This window comes from Daktulosphaira vitifoliae, unplaced genomic scaffold, assembly GCF_025091365.1.
Source record: "Daktulosphaira vitifoliae isolate Bord-2020 unplaced genomic scaffold, ASM2509136v1 Scaffold_4, whole genome shotgun sequence".
NCBI lineage: Eukaryota > Metazoa > Arthropoda > Insecta > Hemiptera > Phylloxeridae > Daktulosphaira > Daktulosphaira vitifoliae.
The window spans coordinates 13,992,623-14,016,028 of NW_026099575.1; the positions used below are offsets into that span (position 1 = coordinate 13,992,623).

At 23.9% G+C, this 23,406-nt stretch overlaps 1 protein-coding gene across 4 annotated transcripts; it reads left to right on the forward strand.

The window, feature by feature from the left end:
• Window position 1: 1 nt before the first annotated feature.
• LOC126904531 (inactive ubiquitin carboxyl-terminal hydrolase MINDY-4B) lies at window positions 2-23,325 on the forward strand. 4 transcript variants are annotated; one of them, XM_050683625.1, is made up of 11 exons: window positions 4,942-5,036; window positions 8,170-8,213; window positions 8,548-8,636; window positions 9,724-9,920; window positions 10,802-10,967; window positions 11,611-11,676; window positions 12,698-12,768; window positions 15,482-15,629; window positions 15,699-15,910; window positions 22,209-22,376; window positions 23,151-23,325. In XM_050683625.1, the coding sequence occupies exons 2-11, from the start codon at window positions 8,180-8,182 to the stop codon at window positions 23,200-23,202; spliced, it is 1,203 nt and encodes a 400-aa protein (XP_050539582.1). In that variant the 5' UTR covers window positions 4,942-5,036; window positions 8,170-8,179; the 3' UTR covers window positions 23,203-23,325. The 4 variants fall into 4 exon arrangements, with proteins under 4 accessions (XP_050539579.1, XP_050539580.1, XP_050539582.1 ...); XM_050683622.1 differs by lacking the exons at window positions 4,942-5,036; window positions 8,170-8,213 and adding an exon at window positions 2-365; XM_050683623.1 differs by lacking the exon at window positions 8,170-8,213 and having other exon boundaries at window positions 4,110-5,036.
• The last annotated feature ends 81 nt before the right edge of the window (window positions 23,326-23,406 follow it).

Below are 23,406 nucleotides of genomic sequence, written 5' to 3' on the forward strand. Positions count from 1 at the left end.
CTTTGTATTTCTTTACATTAAGGTTGCAACATTTTACTTGATTACTAAATGGCGTGAATACCACCTTTCCTACAGCCCACAATTTAATGATTTTTTAACACGTAAAATAGTTTTAACGGTGTCCTTTGTGGATGTGCCAAGCCACATTGAAAGAAATGCACATTGTAAACGGTTTATCGGGTCGAAAATATTATCAAAAGCGAATAAAGTTTAAAGTAATCTAGATTGAAGACGTGATAATAGGATGGCCGATACGTCGAGCAACGGGAGAACAATGAAACTGGGTATGGTAGCTAAAGCGGTGACTATGACCATGGGTGAAAAACATCAAACAAATCGTCGCACATACAGAGATATTAAAAACGGTAAGATCAAGTACATATGTATTTTGTAAACCATAAAAGTTGCATAATAATATAAATGAAGTTTTGTAAAATTATGAAAACGTGAAAAGTAGAGTGAAAATTTAGATTAAATTGATTTAGCTATTTAACATGCTAAACTATAAAATAATAACTTAAATAATTTGGTTTTTATGGTGTACATATTTTAATTGAAATAATTAAATTTTTATTTGCTGCTATTTAATTTTAATTGAATAACTAAAAAAATTAATTTAAACAGAATAAATTTATGTTGTTATCAACTTAAGAGACTCGAAAGTTGGGGTAAAGTATAATGGTCGATGGATAACTAAGTGGGAGAGCTCTCAAATGGCAAGTTCAATATCCAATACGACATCAAATTTTTTTAAAAAGTCTCTTTAAGTCAAAAATTGTATTAAATTATATTTAAAAATTAAAAACAATACAATTTTTGTTATGTTTTTTTTATACAACTGTTATAACTTGGTCAACACTGTTAAATTTTATCAATTGTATCATACAAGTTATCAGTATAAAAAAAATAAATTATGTCATGTGTTTTAACTATTGAGTTTCTTTAATTATTAAAATTAAAAGTTTTATCCATTTGAATCCAAAAACATTATGTAATTCTACAAAAGATAGAATAAAAGATAACAAAGTGTTCTTATACTTTAAAAACTAAAAATTTTTCTTCGTCGAAAAAACTTGAAATTTATTTAATTTTAAGGTAATTTTACCATTACGTGAGACTGATAATTTGCTTTAAATTTTGAATTATTAACACTACCCAAATAGTAGTTTAAAAAATAATGTGATAAAAATATTTTTATAGCATTAATATAACATTATACAGTGTTCAGTAAGTAAGGAAACAGTTGATACAAAAAATGAGAACAATAGAAACCCATTTTCTTACTGAACACTCCCTATGTTATAATGACGTTATAAAAATATCATTATAACATTATTAAAAAAAAATGTTATTAGGGCAATGAGTACATTTCANTAATAGAAACCCATTTTCTTACTGAACACTCCCTATGTTATAATGACGTTATAAAAATATCATTATAACATTATTAAAAAAAATGTTATTAGGGCAATGAGTACATTTCTAAACGCTCTGTTATTTCTAGAATTCATTTGAGATATAAAAATAGAATCAGTTGGAATTAATGTTAGTCAATATTATAGATTTATGTTTTATGTGTTATGTGGTGTGATAAATGTGATGCTATCATTAAACAATAGTGAATTCATGTTTTTAGAGTATACTATTTGTACTGTTAGACACTATTTCCTGAGTTAGTTACCATGCGATTGTTATAATTAATAACCAAAGAAATCAATAAAGTTCAATAAAATTTTAATAATATACTACTTGACAACATACTTCAGACGTTATTAGCTAGATGATTAAGTCCGATGTAGTAATAGAGTGCTACAAGTTCCTTATCCTTTTGTAGTTTTGATTATATTTTATATTCAAGTACAACTTTGTAAACAAAATATTACATTTATTTTTTGAAATCATTAAATATCAATTTTGAATTATTTTAAAAACTCTTTATTTCATATTATAAAACTATTATAATGATATAAAAAGCGTACGAATAGAAATGTATTTTTTTAATGTTCAACGTAACAAAATAATCTGACACATTTTACCATTAAACTTTAATAAAAATATTTATTTATTTTATTATTAGTAAATAACTTGACTAAAACTTTCGAAAATTAATTTTAGGATAACTAATTCTGATAGTAATACTGTTTATTGAAGTGTCCCAAATAAAAGATAAAATAGGAAAGTGTTGTAGATGGTCACCCGGATATGTCAATTGCAGTATATTTGTAAAAATATAACTATTATATAAAAATCATTACAATAAAGTCATGGGAACCGAAGTTGAAATATAATATCTTATTTTACACGGTGGTATTAGGTTTGAGAAACTGTTCATATAATTTGAAGTTAAATAATAATATTGTATATATAGACGCACGCAACTAGAGTAATATTTTTTGGCAACTAAATTTTATCATTCTCATAAAATAATTACCAATAATAATATTTATTTTTTAAGATTCATGAAAATTGTGGAGAGATTAATTTTTATACAAAAAAAAAAAAGTGGTAAGCTAATACATATAATCAAATAATAAATTATTATTTATTTTGCTCAAAAATGTACTGAAAAATAGTTTTTATGTCCGTCAATCTTATAATTTATAAAACAAAAATTAGCTAAATATAAATAATGCAATTATGTTGTGGCGTCTCGTCATAAAAAAATATAAATAAACAATGAGTGAACAATTTATGTAATCATTTTTATGCTCTATAATATAATAGAAGTTATTTGGAATTTTTTTCTTTTGTTATTGTTCGTTTTAATCAGTTTTCTTTTATACAAGTCCGATTTTTTTAATAGAATTCTTAAAAATATAATTTTGAATTTCAATGCCTTATGTCTGTCACGTACTTAATCATTCCGTCGGTTTTCATTAAATGTTTTTTCGTTGTGCAGTGGACTTTAAAAATTAATAGTCATTCAAATGGCTTGTATTTTCATTTATTTAAGATACCTTTTTATTATTTATTTGGAACATAGTTGATTTTATTCATTAACATTTCAGAAATCGTCTAGTTCAGTTTTATTTAATTAATATTCATATAATTGCTGTGGTTATGAAAAATAAGTAAATTGTCAGTTGTCCTGTGCGCATACTTAAATAATTGGTATAGATAAACTTGTGTAGAAGCGCGACATTTTTAGTGAAACTCGATATTTTCTCTAAACATAACTTTTCATTTTCCTTATTACTATAAAGCAGTTTTTGTTGTCCAATAATGACGAATTAATAAATATTCTGCTTCATCTCAACTTTTAATTTTTGTTCGAAAAATATTTCTAATAATAATTAATTTAGTAAGTGATTTTACTAAGTGATAAAAATAAAAATGGCCAATATTTGGACAATTGGGGGGCGGCTTGTGGTGCTTAGTCTACTTTTTTTTTAAGGGAATTATATTTACTGTTATTTACAGTTATAGCTGTGATGATCAGAATTTAGTTGGTATTTTAATTTTCAAATAAAGTTTAGTTCGTTGGGGGGTGGGATTACCTACCCACCACTGAGAAGTCTATAACTGGAAGTATGACCGTATTTAAGAGGTAGTTGAGAAGGTAATCCTCTAATATTCTAAAAATAAAAATTAAATTATCATTTATGTATTTTGATTATTTAAAACATTGAAACTTTAAGATTATATGTAAATTACTGTAAAAGTTCTTTTATTATATGCTTTATGTCTGCAAGTTTTCATAAATTATATTTAAAATGTTATTTTACAAAATACATTTACAAAAATGTATTCTTATTTGAATGTCCAAGACATAAAAGCAAGTAGCATTAACCAAAAGTGTAGTCAAATAAATACACTATCAAAGTTCAACAATAAATTTATCTACTAATCGTTTAATCTGCGATATATATGTAAAATAATACATATTTTATTAAAATAAATCAAATAGAGGTTTTAAATTTATATAATTATCGAAGTACACGCATTGCATTTAAGTAAGCAATTAATAAAAATAAAAGATTTGGTGTATGTAAATTTATGTGTATTATAGCCCAATCATAATGTTAATTACATGTTACATCAATAAAATAATGACATTTATTAATAGAAGGACTTATAAATTACTGCTTAATATTAATTATGCATTCTAGGTGTTTCTGTCATAAGATATGACTTATTGCAGTTAAGAGTTCATGAACTCTCAAGGCAAATATTTAAGTACCGAATAATTACAATTACTATATTGTTTCACAAATGTGAAACCTTTTTCGAAGTTCTATTGTTTTCTCAATAATTCCTATTGACAATTAAATACTAGGCAACAATGTTTTTTTTTTTGTAGTATTTGGTAGAAAATCGATTTAATAACTTACTTTTTATTATTTGCTATAGTTATTAATTATTTATTTGTTTCTTTTTCTCGCCACCTTTCCAGACGATTATTCATTTTGACACAACCCTTCATACGTATGCACTGAAAAGTCAACAACTGCTATTTTAATTTATGATTGTGTTCAAGTCGTATATCAATCCAATATTTATAATAATAAATAAACACAATATGTTAGTGCATATGCATAGTAAAATTATTCAACGGAAATTTGTTACCGTTATCATTATTGCTTTTACAATAAACGAGTATCGGAAAATACACAATCGCGTGCACTTGTCTTCGTTAGTACAACTGAAGGTCATTTTAATGAGACTACTAAACCATAATTAATTTTACAGTAACGTGTATAACTTAAAAGTGAAAAAATTATATTATTTTGATCGCGTAAAGGTAATAAGCAAAGTATTACGTTGTTGATCTTAAAACACGATAGACTGCTATGATTTGTTACATGAAATTCAATCCTAAGAAATGATTTAAATATCATTGAATACCATTCACTTCATCATTGTTTAATATGAATAAAACAAATCAATATACTAAGTTTATAGTAGTTGTAATTTTTGAGGCTTTAAAATGATTCCACATCGAGGAAGAAATGTTCATCAACATTCTTACCCATTGGAAAACGTATTTATACTAAATAACGTTGATATCAACATGTATACTATTCAGAGGAGAACAGGTAGTACAAACATTATATTTATATCACAGTTTATTAGAAAGTTTTTAAATATTTATAATAATATTTTATCGTGGGGAAGATTTGACCCTCATTATATCTTTTTAAGCATACATTTGCGTTAAAGTATAACAAGTTTTGAGACAACTTATCATAGGATTTCATCGTAACAATTTCTTTATAATCAAATGATCTAAAATTTTCTGGATGAAACAGTACTATATACTTTATATATCAAATGTTATGTCAAAGATAAATTTTTTGTGTGGGCTCACTATTGACACAAAATAAAAAAACGTGTTCGTTTTATTTACATATAAACGACGAACTCCTACACAGAACATATAATGTTTAATGGTTAAATCTTTTGATTTTATTTACATAAAAATTTTATTTCCGAAATTAAACGAATTAATATAATTCAAAGGTTAATTTTCAACTGATTGCCGTTCATAGCCTACGGGTAGGTTTAAATTATATTTAATATTTGCTGTTCATTAAATTTTCCGTTTGGTATTTGAATATAATTAAGGTTTGACGGAATAATTGAATTTTATACACTTACAGACAAAATAAGTTGTAACTATAAATTTAAACAAACATATATCCTTTGTTATTGTTATTATTATTATATATCATATTGTTATTGACAAAATATAGCTATAACACTTTAAATTATGATGTACAAAATTATAGCGCTAATGAAGTACAAGAACAAGTGACATACGTGCTCTTATTTAATGTCGCTTTTTCATTTTCTAATTGATAAATATTTGTTTAATTTTAATTAAACAGTGTAATAAATAATATTAACTGACTATTTAAATTAATTTCTTGTGTTTTATGGGGTTACCAGTAAAGTATAGCGGCAATAAACCATAAAATACTACTTGAAATTACCTTAAAATGTGTTAGTTATTTTTAATATTCTCTTAAACATTTTTAGTCTATAAAAATGATAATATAAAGTAAGATTTAATCTATTATCCAATGTGAACATTTTAACGTTTTTTTTTATCTTGTTTTGAGAATCAAAGTTTTTCTTAAACAAGAAAAATAATTATACTTATGCCAATTTCAGACAATAGCTTTTAAGCCATAAATTGTTATCAGCTTTACAAGATTTCTTATTTTGTGTACTGCTACGTTTCTTATTTCCTTAATTGGGAGGAGAAATGTCAAACTCGTGTTTTTGTGTTACGTAATCTTATTATTGTAGTAAGAAGGTAGAACACTAATGTATTCATTGTACTGGTTTTTACACAAGAAAGTAATGCTACTCCACAAACTGCTTATATTTTACATTTTTAGTAAAATGTTCAAATTGTCAAATGTGAAAACATTAAAATTTTTTTGACTAATATTAGTCTATGTTGTGATTTTTACTAACATAAATATTTTTTATCAGTGCTTGTGAAAACCTTTTACAGCTATGTAGGTTTAGTAAAGGAAATGTGTACAAATCTAAAAAAATATAATCATACATGATCATTTTTTTTCGTTTTTAACAAATATCTTTGAGTACAATAACAATCACTATTCTTCCAGGATTTTGTAAAAAATACTTAGATCATTTTTAATAGATATTATTTTCAATAATACGTTTACCAAAATTTGACAAGTAAAAATTAACAGCTTGACATATCTTATTTAAACAAACATAATGCTAAAATATTAAATCATGAATTTTATTTTAATCATTAATTCAACTTAAACATTTTAAAGGATAATATATTTTATTTTTCAAATTCATTTGTGTATTTTTTAATTTTTATTATAAAAGACTGCTTGCAAAATATTGAATATACAGTGATAATTTTTATCATGAACTTCGTAATTGAAAATAAAAATTATATTGGAAATCTTTTTTATTGGTTATTTTTTAGTTACATGTTTTTCTCAGTTTATTAATCATGAAATAATTTTTATGTTATATTCCCTTTATTCCTCATAGAAGAGTCAACTTTTTTTTTCAAATGACAACTTACATAATTATTTAGTTTATTTATTAGATAATGATGTAATTAATAAAATGACTGATCAATAACAAATTTTGGACCAGTGTTGCTATCTAAAGCATATCCATAGCTATCAATTATTTAATGTAATGACTAGTGGTGAGGGGCGGGTGCTGCTATTTGTATCACTGACACTTCCTCCCACCTAGATATAAAAAAGTTATTATCGACCAGTAATACACTACATATATATCAAAAATACCAAAATGTTTTAATAAAAATGATGAAAACGTAAATTTTTAAAATAATTTCAAAGTCATCAAATAACTTTTTTAATTATTTGATCAATTACTTGTATAATTTTGGCTGCAAAACTTTAATTCATATGATTTTTTTATTTAGAATAATAACTTTTAATAAGTTGTTATTGTAATTATTATTAATTTTTAATAAACTATGAATTAGGCGAAATTACAAAGTTTAAAGGTTTGCATTGATTTGATTGTTATTACATTTGCCTAATTTGAAGGGATTCCATTCATAAAATCAAGCAAACAAAAAAAATCAGAAAACTTTCTTATAGATAAAATTTGAATAGTTAACTTGTTTTTCAACTGTTAATCGATCTTATAGTAAATTACAACAATGTTAAGCAGTAACTTTTGATTTAATTGCCGATAACATTTATACAGAGTCTATAGTTTTGTGAAGAATAATGATTAAGATTATTAATTTGTACCTTTTGAACCTAACATTAAACAAAATGAGAAACTATAAAAAATAAAAAAAAATAGAAAACACTTAATTTGAAAAAAAACTTTAGTAATTGGTTCTTTGGAAGTTATAACAAACTTTTTACGCCTTTATTGCACGTAAAAAATTACATAATAGATGGGTAAAAAGGCTTAACATTTGTTTTTCTAGAGTTATTACAAAATATATCAACTTTGAACTTCAAGTTTTAATTTTTAATGAGTACCGTTACCAAATAATGTTTTTGTAATAAAAATACTACACCTTTAAACACGCACTTTTTATATTGAGTTTGCAATGTTTTGCATTCTTTTGTCACGATGAGTTTAGCGTTTTATTTAAAACTGAAAATCACCCTTTATAGAATATAAATAATATTTATACTATTACCAGTCATCATTCCAAATTTGTTCATGTCATTGTAGAGTAGTGCAAATGGCTGAAAACGATAAGTTACAATATGATGCTGGTAAGTTGAATTTAAGCTTAATTTAGCTTTAGTTTATTAAGTTTTAGTAAGCTTAATAAATGTCAAGAAATTTTTCTAATTTCCTCCATTCATTAAGTTTTACAAAAACAAACTTAAAAAAAAATTTAAGTAGTCAAAAGTTTAAATGGTTTATTTAAATTAGAGAAGAATACATGATTAATTTATATTTATATCTGTTAAAAGTTCTTTTTTTATATATTTCAATTGAAATCAACCGGTTATGTTTGCAAATGATCCCATTTATTTGTTTACTTTTTACAAAGTAGTTTAAAAAAATGTATTAATGATTTGTTCATTTAATTTATGTTTTTAGACCGGGTCATGTACGCAAGGAATCAACAGTACAAATATAGTAGAGAAGTTGTGACAGGTGGACAACCAATCACTGTCGAACAAGCGAAGGCACGTTGTGTTAATATTGTGCAATAACTTGTTTTTGTACACTCATTCTATTATTATTAATACTATTATTTAAATTTATGACATTTTTGAAATTATCTAAGAAAATAAACATAAATACTTAAAGACACGTCATAAAATAAAAGAAGAATACGGTTTTTCGGATAGTTTATATTTTAATCTAAAGTATATATATTGTCAAAAAATATATAAAAAAAACCCAGTACAATAAAAAAATACCTCAATGCGAATCTGTTAAATTTCACAATAATTTGTATTTGCTAAATTGTAGAAAATTGCTAATTTAATAGCTGATCTCTCATAGTAGAACAATGATAGGATATTTTTTTAAGTATATAATATACCTCATAAGTTTTAGATCATCACGGTAGATGTTAATTTTTTCGAACATTCTAGAATATTTTCAAAAATTAAGTTGAAAAAAATTGTATAAGAGACGTGGCTAGTCTTTATCAAACCAATTTTGTACTTATATTTTTTATTGGATTTTCATAAACAGTATATATGTATACAAAAACGTATTGACCCTAATTTATTCTATTGAAAATTCATTTGGATTATTGTTTAAAAAAAGTTACAGGAATTTTAAAATTCAGAAAATTTGTATTGAAAATGACATTTTTTACAGAAGCATAATTTTGAGATATTTTTTTAAATTTCTAAAATGAAAGGACTTATTTAAATTGTTAACAGTTATAAGTTCAATTAGATTAAAATCGGGTTCTTTTGACACAAAAACTAATAATATCAGTGTAGCAAGAGCTGAGAATTTTCATGGACAGATATAACAAAAACGCACATCATGATAAAAATAATACCTTTATATACTAAAACATATAAAAATGAATACCTCAATAGTAATGAAAGAACAAAAAATCAATTACAGTTATTTAAAACTGTACCTGTAAATTAAATTTATTAAACTATATCAATACTTAAGAACTAACAAATTATACATAATAATTTAAAAAATTAATTTGTAAATTATTTTTACATACAAATTGAAACATTATCGTTGCTATGATAATTATAAATATCAACAAACATATAAACAAACTATTATTTTTAGGCTTTACGATTAACAGTATTTGGAGCTTGTGACACACCTCCAAGGGGTGAGTGGTTTCGTACTGGTTTTGTGTTTCGTGAACCCGAAAAAGAATTATCCTATGGATTACGAGCTCGTAGAAATGGAACCAGAGGATTACTCTCTGCTGTTCAGGGTTATCTACTTAAACATATGTTATTTTCTGGTTGTGGAGACTCGTAAGTATGTCTATGAGAGCAAAAATTTCAATGAGTATGGGATTTTAGTGGTCACAATATTAGAATTTTTTAAATTTATTTAATAAAAAAAATCTTAAATGAAGTATCAAGTATTCAATTGATTTTTTTAAAAATTTATCTTTCAATTCATTTTTTTTTTTAAATAAAGATAGATTAGAAAAAATGAGTAAAATTTTAGAGTTGATTACATGCTTTTTATTGTTTACTATAAATATTAAAAATAGGTCTTCTTACTCATACTTTTGGCAATGTTGCTTCATCCAAGTTCCATACAAAAATTAAAAATTTTTATTTACTTTTACCCATAGGTACTTCATAATAAATCGTTTATAATAATAAATTTATTTAAAACTCATTGTGCAAAATATTTCACCTCGTGTGAATTTTGAACTATGCTATTATTTGTTATCGTCTGTATTGATTCATATATTTTATTTTTGTAATAAATGAAACAAATTTTTATATGATATACAAAAATTAGAAAGATACAATTCGTATCACCTTAAATATTACAATGTTTCTGAATTTTACATTTTAAAATTTGAAATAAGAATTTTTTTTACAATAAACAAAATTATATAATATTAAAACATAATTGTAAACGTTTTCATTAGATATAATTAAACATTTTATTTTCGTTTATATTTTATAGTTGAATATATAAATGTAAAGAATTGGCTTTTTAAAGTGTGATATTTTATTAAATCTTATATAGTCACTATACTCAAACTATGTACAGCAAATGAATTCATTTGTATTGTAATATTCAGTGCAAAAGATATTAGAAATGTTTTAAATATTTACTTTGATGTGCAATGTCTGAGTTTCAAACTTATATTAATTAATCTTTGGTATTTTAGAAATTTAAAACCTTCACGACAACAGCAACTAGATGCTCTTTGTAGATCATTAGCTGATATACTATGGAAAATCGGCGATAACAAACAAGCAGTCATATGTTTACCTCAGGAAAAATGTTATGTATCCCATTCGCTAAACTACTTCCAAGATAATGTAACTGAAAAGGTAAGGAATTTATAAATTCAATACTCAATAATTTATTGTGCTTTCTATTGTATTCAATGAAGTATTACAATACGAACACATGTTTATGTTTGGTACTTAGTATAATAATACTTTTTTATATAATATAATTTTTTATACAATAGTAAGTTTTGCAGCTCTTTTAAACTTAATAGCAAATGTTTTCCTAGAAAAGAGTAGTAAACAATGATCTTATACCTTATAGGATGTTGATCCTTTAAAAAAACTGAATATGACATTAGTGCTGAAATAATAAAATGATGCCACCATTTTTTTAAATAAATAGAAATTAATTTTGATAATATTTATGATTATAATAAAAAATATATTTAATAACACAAAAAATGTATGGTTAAATAATATGATTGCTTAATGTACATAAAATTTTCAAAAAAATTATCTTAACTATTTAAATTTGTCAAAGCGATTGTTATTTAGGTCAATTTTTGTTAATACTTATTAACATAAAAATACTTATTTACAATTTTAAAAATATCAGAATTCAATATAATTTAAGAAATGTAAATTATTTTTAGAATCTTTCAATTTTAATTAAATTTCACTATCTTAAAAACTTTTAGTTCGTTAATAATTTGCATTGGCATTAAAACTATTTTCTTTTTAGCTGCATTTATTTGAGCTGACTAACATCGATGACTTAGAAATTTTCATCAAGAGGTACTTGCATTTGGTAAGATAAATTAATTAAGAATTGATCAAAATGAATTATTTTAAGTTTTCCTGGCAAAATTCTTATTTTGAGAGAACCTGGTATAATTGATATTTATAAATTGTTTTTTTTTACATTTTTGGTGCTAATGTAACACATAAAAATATTAGTTGGTAATATACTAATGAAGATTGTACTATAAATGTTTTTATTTAAATTTAATGAAAATAATCCATTTTGGTACCGTAAATACTCAAGTCTATTTTACGGATATAACTCTTATATTTACTTTTATGACTCATAAAAATAAAGTTAAGTGTAAAGTGAGCAGATTTATATTCTTTGCGACTTAAGTTTGAGAGAATTCGAATACATATAATTTTGATGCAAAATTTTAACAAGTAGTGTAACTTGTTTGTTAGGAGGGCTTTGAAGTTATATTTGTATTAATATCCATAAGTCTAATAAAAATATCTTATGATCGAATTTATATAAAGATAATTGATAGTAATAAAATTGACAAACTTCTCGGTATGCTTTATTGCAATTGATGAGCAAGTCATTTAGTTCCAGCCATACACTAAAATTGAAGGAATCTTGTGCAAAACAAGATTAACTTTATTTTCAAAACTTTTTAGGAAGCTGAAAAACTAGATATTTTCAAGTGCATCTTTACCAATCACTAAGTTAAAAAAACGCTATATTTTTAAAATCATTTATTGTAATTATATTTTTTTGGAGTGTATTCGTCGTTTTAAATCGTAATTTAAAATCTTCAAAATGTAATTTAAAAAAAAAAAAATGAAGTTTTTTAAACTTAAATAAACAGTAATTGAAGGAACAGGGTCCTTCAATTACTGTTTAAATAAATTACACAATGATATTATTTTTAAATAGAAATGTTGTACAATATTTTGCATGTTATATAAAACAATAGTATTCAAAATATTTTTTAAGAGTTATAATTTAAATTGAGTTAAATGAAAGAATATTATAATTTTAAAGTAAATTAAAAATGAATAAATTGTATACTGTTTTATAGTTTCAAGACGATCCAGGCCCAGGATCTTTATTACTTCTATATAGCGCTGCGTTGACAAGAGGATTGTCTAAGTAATTATCTTTTTTACCTTATTTCCATCTAGCTGCAATATTATAGTTTATACATTTTGTTACAGTTAAATAATAGTTAACAATATGAAGGCCAATATTTTATTTCAATTAGAATAATTTTTGAGATTATTGATTTAAAAAAAAAAATTAGCTAAGATTTGGAAAATAAAAATTTGTGATTAATTATATATATTTATTAGACTCAATCAATGATTGAATCTAATATTTTGATTGGCAATCAGAATAAAGATGATGTTAGAAATGTATAAAATTCAATAAATAAAATATTACACAAGACAACATCTAATTTCTTATTTATAATTTTTATATTTTATTTATTAATTCTATATGAAATTCTAATGCTGATTCTGAAACTGGTTTCAGATAATTTTCTATCACATCTAGCATTTGAGATAATTACTTATTAATAATTAAACAATAGTTTCACAATAAAATTACCAAAAAAAACATAACATTTTTTTTTTAACTTTCCTAAAATTATTTTACGATGTTTAATAAGAGTTGTGCAAAATTTGAGGCTGTTCAATCGATTTTTTTTTGGATTTTTAAAGTTAAGGTTAAGGTCTTTTTTTTTTAAAAGCTGAACTTTTGAGTATAATTTTTTTTGGTTTAACTTACAGTTGCGAAACTTAACCAACTTATAGATAATTTTATATGAATTTAAAATATGTTAGCTTCGTATGTTCTGAGTAAAAATGAAGCTATTAAATTCAACTTTCAATAACTAAAAAATCGGTTAAACTTGATAGAACAGTCGGAATTTACAGAAATTCTGTAAAGCTCATAAAAATCACGAATTAATTTTAGGAAAGTTAAAAGAAAAATTATACATTTTTATAACGATTTGACACGGTATCGTATTTCGTCAAGCCGCACATCACGTTATTAACCTTTATGGAAGTGTATCGGGATCTGAATAATAAGTGCACGGTGACCTAGTAATAAAGTTTGTCTTTACGACGTTTTGGGTCGCAGATTCTAATCCCTTTCTATGACTCTTATACTTTTTTATACGATTTCCACTTTCTATGATTGGCCGACAATCCCAGTGTTAGATTTTACTTTGAAATCATTGTAGTAATTCAAAATATAAAGATGGACGTGTACAAAGATTTGTTATTATTGTGATATTAAAATGCAAAAAATAAAAGGCATTTGTAAAGGGGGTTAATGCAGTAAAGCACGAGGAATTGCTATGTACAATTAATTATTAATGATTTCATCGGGGTCGTGGTGCGTGGGTATAAAAAATTATAAGGTTATTATAATAATTTACTACACGAGATTATTGGATTGGTGTATTGACTTAATAAATATGGTTTCTCATTGTTAAATAACTCCCAGTAGCATTTGCTTTAACACAGCCTTGCTACATGGACTTCTTCCTCGAGTGGCGCCGCCATCAGCACGAAAGGTGTGTAACTTAAGTAACGCCGGCAGCAGCACAGTCGTCTCGCTCCAAGGATTTTTTTGTCTTAAGCAGCACCGGTAGTAGCACGAACGTCTTGCTTCTAGCACTTTTAGGATATGTCGGTGTACACCATTTGTTCTCATAATATGATCAAATTAATCAATTGTATATCCATATTTCGATTACTCACATTACCTTATTATTTTAAAACGATTAATACCCTTTTTGTATTTAAAAAATATAACAGGGATTGATAAAATTGACTCACCTTTTCGTTGTATTTATCGAACTCTTATATAAATTGCAGTTAGGAAAAAATAATTTTAACACCGATACAAGAATTACAAATTTCACCAGACATATGGTATCCAGATAGTTTCTTATTCACTTTCCACCGTGCTGTGCTAATTAGCTAACTGATTAAATAACTTCACTACTATGTTCTATACTGTTTTATGCCGTTCTACTTTACCCAATAACTACTGCACTACTGTGCTGATGCACTAAAAAGGGGACTGCTTCCTTAGCTTTTTTACTGTGTATAGTTGATAGATATTTCTCATTTTATGGTACTCTCGAATGCCGCACTGCCTTTTTAGATTGTTTTATTATTATCACTTTATTATTTATTACTCGACAATTATGAGTAGGTTAACTATTACTACATAAATATAAATATATTTAAATAACAAAACATTTTTATAATATAAGTTTAGTACATAATACAATTTTTGTTCATTGTATTTTTCTTATAATTTACATTCAAATATATTAAAAATTATTTAAAAGTAATATGGGTGTATAATAAAACATTATTGCTTAATACTAATTTGTAATTATTTAAAAAACTAGATGTTATAAAAAAAATAAGATGAAAGATTTGAAATTAGAGTAAACATTTCTTATAGAATTTATATATAAATTGTAAACAGTAAAATTTAATTTAGTGCTATCGTTCATTACAATTTCATACGAATAAAAAAAACAGTAAAATTTATTTGTTATTTGTTGTCCCGTGTTATTTCTAACTAATCAATTAATACTTTTATAACAAACTAATTAATATTATTTATTCGATACTGATTGATTAAAAAAGAAATGTCTTCTATTATATAAATAAAAGTGATTCATTTTTGGTTTTATAAAAGTAAATTAGTAATAGACGAACAATGATAAAAAACAATATTTTTGCTCGTCGAATTTTTCAGATGTAATACCACCAAGACTTGTAGCTCTATATCTGTTATTTAATTTAATATGACAAAAAGACCCTTATTTTAGAATTATGTCTGATTTGATGGACGAAAAAACCTATTTAATATCAAATGCCGAAGAAGGTTCCATCTGTATCGTAACTTTGCTCCTGACTGGTAGAGCTACTCCGAATTTACACAACGGCATAATAAATATCGGAGATGAAAATCACTATGTAATTATTTCACACATTATTTTTATATTAAAATTGAAATAGCTTTATTTACATCAAAATTACTTGTAGGCTATACCGCATTATGGCGTATTAGCCAGGAGTGAAGTTGGCTTATTAGTTCACTTTGAAGAAACAGGCACACCATTACAGATTACCCAAATGCCAGGTTCAAGATTAAAAACTCCATCATATCCTATATGGGTTACGTGTACCAAAGGTCATTATGGTATTTTATTCAACACCAATAGGGAATTATTGAGAAATCATTTAGCTGAGAGAAGGTAAGTTTAGTTGGATATAAATCTGTTAGGTAATCCTAATTGATAACTGTATTCCATAATATACTTTAATGATCATACACAGATATACAGTAAGTATGGAAACAGATCAGTTGTATAAACAATGAGAACAATAGAAACCCGTTTCTTTACTTACTGAATACACTCTGTGTATTAATACAGTTAAATAATTTAATATAATAAATACAAATTAATGCGATTGACCCGTTTCCTTACCTTTTTAACACTCTGTATTAATGCAAGTATTTTTGTAAAAAATGACTCAATTTATCAGAATTGCTATTAGCCACTAATATTTTTTTTAAAACGTTTTATAAACCCATTAAGGGACCTTGCGGCCTAGCCCAAAGGAGGAGGTTTCTTAATCAGATTTATTAGTCACTAATACTCACAAATATTTGTTAGTGTAGATAAAAATAAAAATAAACAATAACAATTTTTGGCTATAGATAAATATTTTTTTTAAAGTGTTATTTTTAAATTACATGGTAGAAACAAAATAAAAGCCTCATTACATCAGCTCAGAGGAGAAAAGTGACTGGGTAGTGAGCATTTCAAAATGAAAAATCACTTGGGGTGAGGATCTTAAAAAGTTCTTAAAATTTTTATAAGAACAATAGTATTTCTTTATTAATTTTATGGATATAGTAAACAAAATATTTTCAATTATTTTATTTATAAATTTTATTTGAGCAAAACTGTATATTTTTTTATTTTGAAGCTTTAGATAATTACTTTATATAATTCTCATTACTTGTGAAAATCATATTTAGAGCAATAATAAGTTTATAATTAAGTTCCTACTACGCTTCTGTTTTATCTTAAATATTGTAGTACAAATAAAACTGATAATGACAGTCATGAGTGATAATTGAAATTCCATTGATGTCAAAATTATGAAACTTATTCAATTTACAACATATACACGCTCAAAAACTTTTAAATGTTTGAAAACATCATTTCTGTCTTATATAAGTTTATCTATATGTCAATATATAATTATCCGTGTTGTCAAAATTAGTTTTATATTGAAATATTTTAAAAGCGTCACTATAGTCATGGGTAAATAATAAACTAAAACTGTATACAGCAGAGTGGGAAAAAAATGTTAAAACTTAATAAATTAGTTAACAGCTAATGTTGCTTATGCTTTGTTCATATATAGTGTGATATATTAAGTGTAATATTTTCTACATATTTTCGTAAAATGTGATGCGCAGTTGAAAAAGGATATATACTATAAAACATTGTTTTTAGTAATTTTGCTTTTTCTATATAAATTAGCTTATAACTAGGAAAAGGAAAAATTACAAAAAAAACAATTTGGACATTCGATGTTTTGTAACTAGACGACTTAAATAATAATATTTTTATACAAATTTAGTGATTAAAATTTTGTTTATTTTTATGAACTTCAATAAATATCAAGATTATTGTTAGGCAAAAATATTTCTAAGGTTACATTACAGGAGTAACTTTTGAAAGTAAAACGGGATCCTATTATTTTTATCATTAAACGAAGAATAATTTAAATAAAATTTTGAATGATCAATAACAAATTTTATAATATTATTTTTTGAGATTTCGAAAACGTGAGGAGTAGCCTAGTGTTTGTCGGCGCTCTATTTTTACCATAACGTACATATAATAATTATTTTACGTTGTGCACATTTCTCGCATGTAACTAAAAATTATATTAATTTTTATTTATTTAAGAATTTACTAGAAAAATTGGCAAAATAATATATTATCTATTGTTAAAAATATAAAAATTTAAAAAATATGATTTTCTACTTTTTAGTTCTAAAAAATGATAGTAATAAAAAATTATTGTTTCTACAATAATATCAAAAGCGTCAAGACAAGTATTAATCATTCACAAGCTTATTGCGTTAAGTGATGAGCGTTGTCACCTAAGGAAACTATTGTAACAAATCTAAACACAGATAACTTTTAAGTTTTCAAACTTATAATTTATGAATCTTAAATATTTTAAAGTGGCTCAATGTTTATATTGATAAATAATAAATAAGAAACATACACAAAACAAAGTCCGTAGTTTATATTGAATGAAATAAAAGCAAATTTATGATACTTCATTACATAAACACAATGAACTTATTTGCACATTCACATGGGTGGTCAGTAAATTTCTAACTTTTAATAGAAGTGTTATCTTATTATTATTAGACTGTCATAAATAATCATATTGTTCTATGAACATTGGTATTGAAAATATTTTGTCACTTGAAGTACAGCATATTTCAAATTTACTATCATTTCGCTTTGATTGCATACTTTGTTTTGTACTAATTTAGTATATTCTTATCTCTATAAAAGAGTAGAAAGGGTAATAGTTTTGTAAAATTATTTACTGGAACTATTATTTAAAATGTTTTGTTGTTGGTTTGATAATCTTATATACAGGGTTGTTATGTTTTAAACACTACCTGTTTAAAACATTATACTAAACGTGATTAAAAAACCAAAAATGTCAAAATTTTCATTGAACGTTTTAAATTGTTTATGTTTTAAACAGATTTCTTTTTACATGATTTTAACAATACTGCTTATAAATTAATAAAAAATATTTATTAGTTCAGTTGAACTAATTGTATAGTTAGAAAGTTTTATTTTTTGTCTTTAAACAAATAATCAAAATCAAAAAACCATAAATATTTAATGCTATAGAAATACAAAAATTAATAAGCCACAGAAATGCAAAAATTTGAGAATCCATACAAGTGTAAATTATTGAGAAACAATAGAAATTTGTTTGGTTTCAAATGTTTTTTTAGAGAAATTTTTTTATCATGTGACTATTAAACAAGTAAAAGATGATTTATTTTTCCATCATAAATTTTAAATAAATATTCATTACATCAAATCATTTTTAAGATCAATTAAAATATCCTTAACACATTTATTTTTAGATAATCTGCAGGAGAATATTCCCAAGAAAATTTTCTTAAAAATATTCTTTCGTTACATAACTAGATACATTATATAAAATATTTAACTTTTGCTGATTCGTGAAACATTTAGCAATGAATATTGTTTTGAATATAACTTTAAGTATTGATGTGTTATACCCTAATGACTTCTTGAATACGTTTTATTGTTATAAACTTGTAAATTCATTCGTATAATTTTCCATAAATCATTAATATATATGTGCATGCGTTATATTAGTATTTTATACTATATCATCGTTTGTTATTTGCTGTCTCATAAAATATATAGATTCATAATACACTTACATGTTTCATTATAGTTCAAATAATGATTACGGATGATCGGTATACGTATGGGTTTAGTAAAATAATATATACTACACCCTTGAAAATAACTTATGAGTTTAGCCTTATATTTTGATCTTAATAATACTTGGCTATTTTATATTCTTTACGACCAGGATTATATTTGTGTATTTTTTAGTAAACTAGCTTAAGTTCAATACATTTTTACTGTATACTAAGAGCTTATTTAAAACTTTATATTTATAAAGCAACGATATGCAAATAAATAAAATATATGTAAATACAATGATAAAATGTTTTCCTTTGTTAGAATTTAGCTAAATATCAATTCGTAAATATTAAATAAATAATCCAGAAAAAAGGCATATTTAATTTTATTCAAATCAAAGAATGTATTTTTTCCTTATGACCTATGAAAACTTTGATCAAGAAATGTTCCATAATAGTTATTTCCATACCCGCCCTCACCTCCATTCTTTATTTTAAAATAGATATAACTTCCGAAATAAAGGGTGAAAAGTTGTTACCAACCATTCATTTTCATAAATTAAAATCATTTTATTTTTTAAGCTAGTTAAATATGTATGTTTTCATTAAAAAAATAACGTTTACACCTTTCTAAGGTATTACAAATGTATTAAAAAACTAATTAATAGCTGATAAACCAAGAAATATATGAAACTAAAAAATACCAGAAATAAATTTAGCAAAATTATTATTTAAAGAGAAATCGAGTGGTTAACATTAAAAAAAGTACCTGTATATATTTTCAGAGTAATTTTTTTATCAAAAACTTTTTAATTAATTGAAATCTAATAATATATTGATAGTTTTTTTATTGTTTATTTTAGTTCCCTGTTTTTCTCAATTTATCAATTATAAAGCATTTTTTATGTTCATCTTGCATACTTAAAAGGGTGTTAACTTTAATTTTTCAAACAATAACATATATAATTAACTAGTTTATTTATTAGATAATGGTTTAATTAAGAAAATGACTAGTAAATAACAAAATTTAGACGAATATTTTAGAATTTATTAAAATTTTTATAACTAAGTGGGAGGAAGAGTGAGACTACGTAAATGTAATGATAAAAGTAGGAACATACGCGCCCAGTCATTATTTTAAATTGTTAATAACTATTAATTTTATTTTTTATTAATTATGTTATTTATAATGAAAGAATCACTCTGTATATGCTTACTTTATATGTATTGTATAAAAATATAGTATTTAATGAGCAAAGTTTACGTGATTTATTAATAAAACAAAAAAAGTAAAATAATAAAACAGATTATGCAGTTTTGAAATAAAACGTAGAAAATATTAAAACTATTGTTAATTATCATCTGCATGATTGTAATATGTTCACTTATTTACTTTATTTACTAGTGTCATGAAAATACCTTGGGTGCTAATTTAAATTATCAACTTAAAATGCTCAGTACAAGTTTTGGGCGGATTCGGTGGGCATAAATCATAATATAAAATATTAAACAACGTATTAATAACTTTGTAACAAGTTAAATATTTATAACATTGAGTAATGTGATAAAATGTTGAAAATACCATAATTTCTGTTGGTATAACAAAGTTTTTTATTACCAACAGCAGATCCAATCGATAAAAAAAAACATAAGCATTTCACTATTGTTATACTTTACATTGTACTCTAGATAAGTTTGTATTTCGAAAAATATTCAAAACTTTTAGATTGTATCTAAGTTCGATCCAGACTTTCTATAATAAAATTTTTAGATGATTCTGTCAAACCACAACTCGACTATCAATGTAATAACATGTAGTATTAAGCTATGTATTATCATTTAATTTGAAGACACAGTTTAAAAACTAATTGTTTTTTCTGGTTTCTACATTTGATTTATTAATGATTGTTATTATTTTTTGTGTTCCATTATGGGTTATTGGCAAACCATTATTGGTTTTATTAAATGAAATATATTTATTTTTTAACTGGTCTTAACATGCAGAAATTTTATTTAAATAATAAAAAATTACTGTTCATTTAGCCATGGAAAGTTTTTATGAAAATAAAGTATAAATTGCAATAACAAATTTAATGAAAATGAATGCATTTATAAGGTTTTATCAAATAATACTTATATCAATAGAGTCATGCTATTACACTCTTATATAATATATAAAAACGTACATATATTTATTGTATATATGTATAAATGTATTATATATATAGGTTAGTTTTAATAAAAAGTCAGTTTTAATGTTAAAAAATAAATATATATATTATATTTAAAATAAAAATTATATTTAATATAAATGAAATATTTCATAAAAAAATATTTTTGAATTATATTTAATGATCAACCGTCATTTATTAATTTTCAAGAATATATATATATATATATATAAGAGTATATTTTAACTTACGCTTTAATTTTAAAAAGAGGTATAAAATTTTAAGATTGTGAATAATTATTTTTCTACAGAAATATACAGAAATATCAACTATTTAGATATACTAATTATAATATTTTGTCAAAAATTGAATAATAGAGGACGTTTTTTTATTTTATGGGCTTTTTTTGGTCAAAATACTAAAACCATGATGAGGTCCAGAAAAATGTTTTTTAAAAAATCTCAAACGTTCACAAAACGTCTATTTTAATGTATATAATTGAGTTAAAAGGGTTCTCATTAAAATTTCGATGATTCCAATTTTTTTTGATCCGCCCTATTATATGTGTTTTACATATTATGTAATTCGTATTTCTTATATTATAATTATTAATTTAAATGGCAAACGGTATTTTAGTGTACATAATATTTTAAATATAAATACGCATTATTACTTTCACTAGAATCGGTATTTGTTTCAAATTGACCAATAAATTATATACATAACTTACTGGTAAAATTATTTTCAAAAATTTTAAAAATCGAAATTCTTTATTTTTATTTTGTTTAAACTAAATCTAAGTAATAGAATCTTTGTTTTTATGCTTAAATTTAAAATTGTTATTTATATAAATGTGTTTAGATTTCCCTTGACGTACTATACGTGTAGTGGAATTGAAAATTATGCTACTGTAGATACAAGATCACATCAAAATACTGGTGACAGTAGAATGTCTTATATGAAATCTTCGGACGACGTAAACAGTACCAGTTCACAACATCTACAAATCGAATGTCTTATACACACAAAGTGAGAAAATATGATTTCTTTGTGTAAACTTTATTGTAAAATAATGGATTTCATTTGATCGTATTTTAAAATTTATTCGGTATAAATAATAATTTTTAAAGGTTATAGAAAAATTATAAGGCACAGTCGATTATTTATTAATTTTAACAATTAAAAGTAATAATATTATTTCCTAATTATATATTTAAGAAATTACCTATCGAATGTTTTCAAAAAGAAAACAGAAAATTTTTTTTTCTTTCTAAAATTTAAAATTTTTATTAATTGTGAGAAATGTCTATTTAATCTGGTATTACAACCTATGGGATAGAATAATACATAACTAGTTCACCCCTTGAGTCTTCACAAGTGCCAAAATAGGACAAATAAAATCAATTGTATTTTTTATGCTGGTCAAAATATTTCCCAAGAATTTAGATCAAATTTTTGTTCACATAACTAAGTACTATTTTTTTTTTACTTAATTGGACATTTTTCAAGGTATATAAAAAACATATAATTTCTTAAAGTCAAATTTAGTTATAAAATAAATTTGAAATTCATGTTAAATGTTTTATCTTGGGTCTCTATTTACGAATATATTAATAAATATTTTTTTTATTTATAAAGATTTATATTTCACGTAAAATTAGATCCAAGTAATTCAATTAATTAAAATATTAAAGCGAAATACTACCTCGTATTACTCATTAATTTTTCGTTAAATCGTCACAATACTATATTTATAATTTAATTCTGTGTATTAATGAATTATCTTATGATTTTTTTGTTTAGGTGGGAAGGAGCTTCAGTCCAATGGACGGGTGCAACTAATACAGTGAATTGATTTAAACTACTGTTTATGAATAAAATTTTAATATTAGTACTTTTGGTCACGATTTTATTAGCAGAAACATTTCATAAATTGTAATGAAATTATCAACGAATAATATACAGAATGTTATTTTAACTTGTTAAAGAAAAGGAATCAATTTATTTTTTGTTAATGTCAGGTGAAACGGGACTGCCTAAACCATTGTCAGAAACAAGT